Here is an 8,348-nt window from a genome sequence, read left to right as displayed (position 1 = left end):
CTTACTGAGCTTCTTCAGAGCATCAACTGTGACTTCAGGGTCTCCACAGACTTTTTTTTCCAGCTCCTGCCAGGTGAGGAGATCAAGAACAGCTTGGGGCACCACCTTCAGCAGCCCAGCCTGCATGGCCATGATCTGAAAAGGAGATAGGGCAGGTAAGCAGCATGTCTTGTCCATTTCCCTGGCTCGTGGTTGAGCCTAGGGACTTGACTGGATGCGAGCCGTGTGACTGCTCAGCAAATGCTCCAAGGAACCTGAAGAAGGGAACAGGATCCCACAGAGATGCATCCCAGTTCATTCAGGAAGCCGGTGTCAGAGCTGGGAATAAAACCCCATGTCTCCCATGCTGCTACAAGTCACTTTGCTTCTCAACAACTCCATGGGCTCCAGGACCTCACCAAGAAGGACTGCCTACTATTGCACTAATGAGCACAGGGACACTAACCACGATGCATTTTACCAGAAACAGACTGGGAGGGTATGTCTCTGGGAACTCAGTGACCACTGATGCTATGGGACAGTGTTACCTGCTCCTTGCTCTCTTCTAGTCGAGCCTTCTGCACCAGGCGGATGAACTCCTTGCGATCCTCGTAGCACACCACAGTGCTGCTGCCATTTGTGATCAGCTCCACCATACGCTGGTCACTCATAGGTCAGCTCATTCCCAAATTTGAACTCAAAGGTGTCTTTGTCCATGACTTCCATCACCTCCAGGAGCTTCACCTGCCCAGGCCCCAGATGAGTGCTTGTTAGAGAGATGCCCAGTGGGCAGTGGTGTGCCCGAGCCCGCATCTCCTCCCTTCCCAAACAAGGGCTGGAGTGACTGCAACAGCAGCACAGCATGGGATATGCTGCCCTAGAGCTGTTTAGCAGACCTGGGGCACTGCATGCTTGAAGCAGTAGTCAGCATGGCTACACCTCTATATTAGCTATAGGATGCATTAAATGCTAAGAGCGCCCTTTTTGTGCGTGTTTCTTTGACACATCATAGGAGGAAGCAAGTACAACATGAGGACAGGGACACAAATCACCACCTTGCTGAGTGCCACAAGGAATAGGATAGGCACAGCCTCCCAGTCCCTCTCACCAGCACAGAGTCCACGGCAGGGAAGTCTTTGCTCCAGCTGACCTCCTCCCCTGTTAATTGTTTCCATACAAAGCCAGGAAGAGCCAGGACCTGAAGGAGAACAGGGATTTTGCTGAGTCTGTGTGAAAGGAGACATCCCCAAAGATAGAGATAGGGCTCAACAGCGCAGAAACAAAGGAGCTTCCCTGCTCCCCCTGTCCACATGCAGAGCTCATCATAACCAAGCAAAGACCAGACACCCTCTCCCAAGCTCCCAGCAGCATCTCCCAAAACTCAGGCTGTGAGCTCTCCTAACCTCTCAGCCCCAAATCCTGGCAAACACCTTTTGTCCCAGTGTGTGATCATAGAGCCCTCCCATGCTCCTGTCGGACAGGCTGCAGAAGGGGGCTAGCAACTCCCTTTGCAGCAAACCTCCACACAGGGATGAGGCTGAAAGCTTACCAGAAACTCCTTGCCCCTCAGAGCTGCTCCCATGATCTGCCCGATCCACTCATATTTTGGGAAGTCTTTACAGGAGGGGTTGGGGACGTACATGTCCCTGGCTTCTCCAGTGCTGTTACCCTACAGGAGTGAGAGGCAAAACTCCAAGTCACGATCTCAGCACAGCATGAAGCACCACAAACTCAGTTCCTGCAGTGCCTCTGGGCACTTCTCACAACAGAAGTGGGCTAAACCCCCCATCCTCCTTGGCAATATTCCTAGTGAGAGACAAGTATCCAGGCACTTGTCAGCATATCCTAAAATGAGGTGCCACAAAGCAATCTATACCCAACCCTTCGCAAGGAAAAGCTTTGGACCAGCGAAAGTAGATATGTCCCTGGCATGCAGGGGGACAGGGACAGCACTGCATTGCCAGGCACAGAAAGATCTGCCTCAAATACCCCAACCCACAGCACCTGGTTGGATGTGCGCACAAAGAAGGGCAGAGGCACGGGGGTGTCTGCCGAGCTGGGACACAGCTCCTCTGACATGTCCGCCAGGCTGTCCCGAAAACCACCACCTGCAACCCCAAAAGAAGGGCATTTTTAGTGATGTGAACTCCCCATGTGCTGACCCTCAGAATTATGGAGCAAAGATGAGGAATTCTGGTCCAACCTGGCCCAGGGCTGAGCAGAAGGCTCCTGTCAGAGCCTTATAGCACCGGAGGAAATAAGACAGGAGAAATAACATCCCTGTCTGGCCTGTGGAGGACAGCCAGAGGGAGCATTGGCACTGTCAAAGCTGCTGTTAGTGACTAATGGAGGTCTGGTCCCCATCCCAGCAAGCAGCACTCCTTACCCGGGACATGTCCAGGGGTGGCAGGACAAGGCAACCTGCCTTCCCTCTCTCCTCCATGGGCAGTAACACTGGGAGCAAACAAGAGCCCCTACAGCAACAGTCACCCCATCAACCCCCAACTCTGCTCCAGAGGAGCCCTTGCCTCACACAGCCCCTACCTTGGTCGATGATGCCCTCTGCGATGAATTTACACTCCCACCACTGGTCATAACGCAACGGCCACCTGCAGAGAACCAGGCATCGCCTGAAGTGCTGCTCAAAGCCAAGGAGATGCTGGGGAGGCAGCAGGCACAGCAGGGACACCAGGGGACTAGGGTGGACCAGCCTGGGCTTAGGACAGGACAAGATCTCAATCTCCAGAGACAGCTGCATCCTCAGTAGGGAGGTGACACCTTGGGGAACAGGCCCTGATCCCATGTCTGAGCTAGCTCCTGCCCTAGCAAACCCTCTGCAGAGCACAGGACACGCACAGGCTTCCCAAACACCCTGCTGTGACAGAGGACATAGCTCCCAGCACTGCATGATCCCCTCCCTCCCCCAGACACCACTTACCTATAATCTAGAGGCTTTTCAAACTTGTCCGAGGGTTTCAGGCCTTCATACACCTGCAACAAGCAGAGAAGATCAAGGCTGACATCCCCTCCCCAGGGGAACCGGTGCCAGGTGAAGGCAGGAAATTGGAAGAAATCTAGTTTGCCCCAAACCTTTAAATACTGACTGAAGCTGATCTCTAAATGGTCTAGGAGCCCTTCATTTTTGGAAAGAGAACATAAATTACAGTGCTAACCACTGTATGGAGCTTTCTGACCTCAGAGGTACATTGAACACATATTAAACCTCACAGCAGTCTGGGCTGTTTGTGCACACATAGAGCAATAGATCTTTTGGAGGTGGGGGGAGAATGTCAATAGAAAGATCAGCATTGCTGTAAAACCACAACACAGGACTGTGTGCAGCTGCATTATTGTTGTCACACAAGAATTCTTTGCTGCCCTTTTAGTGTAACGAGATTGTTATGCTCTGCATTAGCAGCATGCCACAGAGAGCATTCAGGATAGAGCAGAGACTTCAACTCAGAGATCCCAAATCCCTCCTAGATGTTATTCCTGGATATGGGATCATCAGCACATGTAATTGTAGAGCCTATGAGTCATGTGAAGAGGCCTTGAGGACTCCAGGTATCTCCAGCTCCAAGTTGTCCCTTCCACCCACCTCTATACAGTTAATTTTGGATTTGGGATGCCCCGCTCTCCCCAGAACAGTTGGGACCCTTCCAGAAGGGACAGTACCTGGGTGAAGACAGCGTTCTTGCAGCTGGGGTCCAGGGCAGGGTTATCTCGGTGCTCCATAGCCAGGCGTCGGTTAATATAGAGCCGTGGCATGAAATTGGGCTTGCTGGTCTCTGAGTCCTTCAGACACTGGGTAATGAGAGCTGTGCGCCTCTTGGACAGCAGCAAGAACTGCTTGATATGCTGCCAACAGGTATGTCCAAAACATCAGAAGTGCCCAGCATCCAAAACACGTCACCTACTTCCTACTGAAGCCACTGCACCGCCAGGTCTCTCCCCTTCCCAGGGCCACAGCCTTCCACACACAGACACATTCTCCTTGACAATATTTGCTCCACCTCTGCCTCTGAAAGATTTTGCTTTCTGGCTTAAGGGAGATACCAAGCCCAGTCCTCTCTCCATCAGTCGTCGTCTGACACTCACACTCCAGTGTTGCTTGGACTCTCTTTCACCCTCACTCTCACCAGAACATCGGTCCTACTATCCCTCCTATTTGTAATCAAAGCAAGTTCCTCTAAACAAACACGAATCCTCAAATGCTTTGGGTTCTATGTTGAGCCAGCGCAGGAATTACAGTGCTTTCTGACACCAGCCTGGAAACACACGGAATGGGACTACCCCAGAAATGTCTGGCACATGTATTCTGGGAGAGGATGTAAGGAAAACAGACAACTGGAGGGACAAACTCAGTCTTACGAGAAAGATGGAAATCAAAAGCTTATTAAAGCCAGAAATAAGTTACTGGTAAAAGCCTTGCTGTTTGGACACAGCCAGCTCAAAGCTGCTGGCAGCAAGTGCAGGAACAGAGTGTCCTGGGCTGAGATCTCGGAGGGGATGTGTGTCCAGCTCACACGCCCAGTGCTGCTATGGTCCAAGTCCTTTTGAGGGTGAAGTGCTCTGGTTTGATTCTACTTGTTACCCCATAGCTATATGTTTTCACATCAGTGTTTTAGCAGGAAACTAGCCTCTAAACAATACCACTTTTCACAGCTTTAATGAACTGAGCTCAGCCAGGTATTTCCCTTGATCTGCTTTACAGGCAACAAGCACTGACTGCCTCCCTTGCCACAGCCCAAGCGCAATCACCCTGCCAGATTGATGCCCCACAAGACAGAGGGAATCGCTCACCTTGAGTTTGCTGAACGTGCCAACAGTGTGGTCCCAGGCTGGCACCAGGTGATGCAGGACACTGTCCAGGAGCTTGATAAACCTAAATCCCAAAGAAGAAGGTATTGCGACACAGGAGGGACAGGGATCTGCACAAGCCTATTCCAGACCAGACACCCCTGGACACAAGCAGAAAAGTAACAACTGATCCAAACCTAACCCAGCATGGTCTTTTACATCACAGAGCCTTTGGTACTAAATTCCCACTCTGGGCACTGCAGGGACCTTGCACCCTTTGCCCCATACACCGCACAGATATGCTACGCTTGCGACACACAAGGCACTGTGAACTTGAGCTGCAAAATTCCTCTGAAAGTGTAAGGGAGTTACTCCAGAGAGCCCACTTTGTTCCCAAATGACTCTGCTATTTTCTCCAGGGCCCAGGATGCCTGTCCCCAGGGGAGTCACACAGCTTTACAGCTTCGAGCCATACTCGTGCTGGAGACGGCACCAATCCCTGCAGGCAACGCCACCCCATTTGTCTGCCCCCCTCCATACAGTACCTTTGAATGAGCACAGCCCGTCGGTACAGCAGGTCAGGGTCTGTCCCTTCTAGGCGAGGGTAGCGCACTAAATTGGGCAGCTGGAACATGTCAGCACTGAGTCCCAAGTCCCTCTGTCGGGAGGATTTGATTTTGATGCCTCTGAGGCGAACATCAATCCCATCATCTGCCAAGGAAGACCATGGATGATACGCTAATACCATGAGAAAGCAAGCCTTTCAGCACGGGAGGTCTATAAGTAAAAGCACTAGGAATGTCACCAGCTCCACCAGCTCTGGGGCTGGGCACTCAGAGCCTGAAATACCTCTGAGAAAAAGCAGGGCATTTACAGAAGAAAAAAAAAATAATTGAAGGCAGAGAAAGAGGATAAAAGCTGAGAGCTTGCAAACCCCCAGATCCCCCTGGAGTTTCCCATGGTTCTTCTGCATCTCATCCGAAACAGCCCACAGGGCCAAGAAGTACAAGCCACAGGAACAAACTCTTAATAGTATCTTACAAGTGCATTATGGATGTGGCCATAACACCCAGCCCTACCTCTGCACTCCACAATCCGGATCTCAATGACAGGCAGGTGTGTTGTCATGTCCTCAAGGACGCACACATCCCCAATGTAGCTCCTGCAAACACAGCACAAACGAGGGCTGCAGAGCTGTTCCCTCGCCCATCCTGCCAAAATCCACTTGGCTGCTTGCAAGGGAAGAGGGTTTGCATCTTTTGAAATGGGAGCCTGCGGCAGGAACCCAGACCCAGTTGCCTACAACATGGCCTGTGTTGAATGCCTGAACCTGCTGGTGCCTCAGGTCCAGGCGACATGATCCCAATGGGTCCCAGAATCGGATCAGGAGAGCCCTGATGATTGTGCCGTCTGCTATTGTAGGCAGAGTGAACCCGCAGCTCAGAGATGGAAGATGCCTGTCCCAGGGCCCTGGTCCTCTTAAGCCAGGCTGGTGCTGGCATGACTGCTTAGGGTCGGGGTGTCCAGCACCTCCGGCCCCTGCAAGGACCATACTACCTTCTCCACCTCCATCTACTCACTCATCAATCCCGACGTCATTCAGTTTCTTCAGATTGTCCCCCTCGCCCCCATACACGGCGACCCGCTTGGGCATGAAGTTCTCATCGGTGGTATCTACTGTCAGCAGGAGCTTCCTGCAAAGGGAAGCATGAAATGAGAAGGTAACTGCATCTGAACACTCATTGCTGCTCCCCCTCATTGCCTGGTTACGCTTGTTATAAAGCACACGCAGCTGCTGCTGGGATCCCCGGGTACCTGTGACAACGCTAAGACCCCTTCAAGCCCAGAGCCAGAACAAGGCCTGAGGGGCAGGGAGCACAGGGCAAAATTGGGCCATGACGGACTCATGCAGAGAGCGGGGGCTGCAGGGCTCGCCCCAGCCACAAGCCAGCACACAGGGGAGAGGTGCCTCACTTGACAATGGTGCCTTTCTTCATGTTGAGCCGCACCCAGTGCTGGCCCTGGGATCCGTCACTCTCCCAGTATGTGTCGGCGTGGCTGTCGGTCAAGCATGACACATTGAAGTCCTCCTGGAAGAGGGCAGTGAATGAAAGGAAGATCAGATGGGGGTAGGATTAACTTCCCCTTAGTGGTTACCCTCGTCATGAATCTTAGAGCCAGAGGACATCAAACTGGCCCATTACCTTCGCTGGGCTGTGCACAGACACAGGGAGACAGAGCACACAGGACACTGGGGCTGACCCTCTAAGGTGCTCTGGGGTCACACACACAGCACAGAATATCAAACCCTCCCTAAAATCAGCTTAGCAGCTAATATTAGCATTTGCTTCTCAAACCACAGCCCCTCCAGGGGCCACATTACACAATATGCTGTATGACGCTCCCCAGGCTTCTCTCCCACATCCTCAAACACAGCCCAGCCCAGCCCAGAGCAGCACACCAAGCACCATCCCATGCTCCCCAGTCCCATGGCAGAGCAGGGCTGATGCAGCCTCATCCCTTTAACCCACCGTGTAGGACGAGACATCGATGCTGTCCACGTACTGCTTGACGCTGCCCAAGTTCTCATCCTCCTTCCCAATGTGATCATACAGGAAATGCACCAGGTCTTCGTCACATTCATAAGTCCATGTTGGGGGCACAAACCTACCAGGGAAAAGGGATTAATGGGTCTGGACAGACAGGGGCAGCCAGGCTGATGGGTCAGGGAAGGCAGGTCCATGTCCTGCTTGCCTTGGTCGTGCCCTGTTGTCTGCTTTGTGCAGGCTTATCTAGGACAAGACTGTGCCGAGCAGAGCTGTTCCCCACTGCCTGTCTTCCCCCCTCTCCCCCCAGTCTGCAGGAGACGGCTGTCTGAGCAACCAGGGAGAGACAGCGGCTTGCACGCAACCACAGCGGAAGCTGGGAAACAGCTCATACCGAAGCTTCTCTACTGCGGCCTCATCCTGCTCCATGGGCTTGGGCTTGGTTCGGGGGGGCGGGGGTTCGTTCGGTTCCCCCCCTTGCTCCCATCTGAAACAACCCAGAGAAGGGGGGAGTGAGAAAATCCCAAGGGAAGGAAGGAGCTGGTGGTCAAGGACTAGCTGGAAGGGGAAGATTTGGGTTTAAATGCCCACCATCCTCCATCACCTCCAGCCTCATCCGCCGCCCCTTCCTTTCCAACCATCTCTACTTCTTCTAGCCCACACCCCACTAGGCAGGTGACAAGCACAGTGACCAAGCCAAACCCGGTTAACTCCACATCTGGCGTCCCTATTGCCTCACTTCCATGGAAGAAGTGGCCAAGCAGGCCGGGGCTCCTCAGTCCAGGACAGGAACGGCCGAGGGGCAGCACACCAAAACCCCACGCAGCTTCTAGCCCACACCCCACTAGGCAGGTGACAAGCACAGTGACCAAGCCAAACCCGGTTAACTCCACATCTGGCGTCCCTATTGCCTCACTTCCATGGAAGAAGTGGCCAAGCAGGCCGGGGCTCCTCAGTCCAGGACAGGAACGGCCGAGGGGCAGCACACCAAAACCCCAAGCAGTTGGGCCTGGGTGAATGGGG

The 8,348-nt window shown here is 53.2% G+C and overlaps 1 protein-coding gene across 1 annotated transcript in view; it reads right to left on the bottom strand.

Moving 5' to 3' along the window:
• The window catches only part of HECTD3 (HECT domain containing E3 ubiquitin protein ligase 3), a 9,438-nt gene extending 1,497 nt beyond the window's left edge, over positions 1–7,941 (bottom strand). Inside the window, 17 exon segments of the mRNA XM_009326623.1 lie at positions 6–135; positions 528–648; positions 650–723; positions 1,088–1,177; positions 1,529–1,648; positions 1,984–2,087; positions 2,524–2,588; positions 2,918–2,970; positions 3,655–3,837; positions 4,783–4,864; positions 5,325–5,490; positions 5,859–5,941; positions 6,360–6,473; positions 6,754–6,869; positions 7,311–7,446; positions 7,720–7,812; positions 7,937–7,941. Coding sequence (XP_009324898.1) covers positions 6–135; positions 528–648; positions 650–723; positions 1,088–1,177; positions 1,529–1,648; positions 1,984–2,087; positions 2,524–2,588; positions 2,918–2,970; positions 3,655–3,837; positions 4,783–4,864; positions 5,325–5,490; positions 5,859–5,941; positions 6,360–6,473; positions 6,754–6,869; positions 7,311–7,446; positions 7,720–7,812; positions 7,937–7,941 — 1,735 coding nt within the window.
• Between the last annotated feature and the right edge of the window lie 407 nt (positions 7,942–8,348).

This window comes from Pygoscelis adeliae, unplaced genomic scaffold (genome assembly GCF_000699105.1).
Source record: "Pygoscelis adeliae isolate BGI_AS28 unplaced genomic scaffold, ASM69910v1 Scaffold306, whole genome shotgun sequence".
Classification (NCBI taxonomy): domain Eukaryota; kingdom Metazoa; phylum Chordata; class Aves; order Sphenisciformes; family Spheniscidae; genus Pygoscelis; species Pygoscelis adeliae.
The sequence above is the reverse complement of the archived record's forward strand: the minus strand, read 5'-3'. Positions and strand labels throughout refer to the sequence as shown.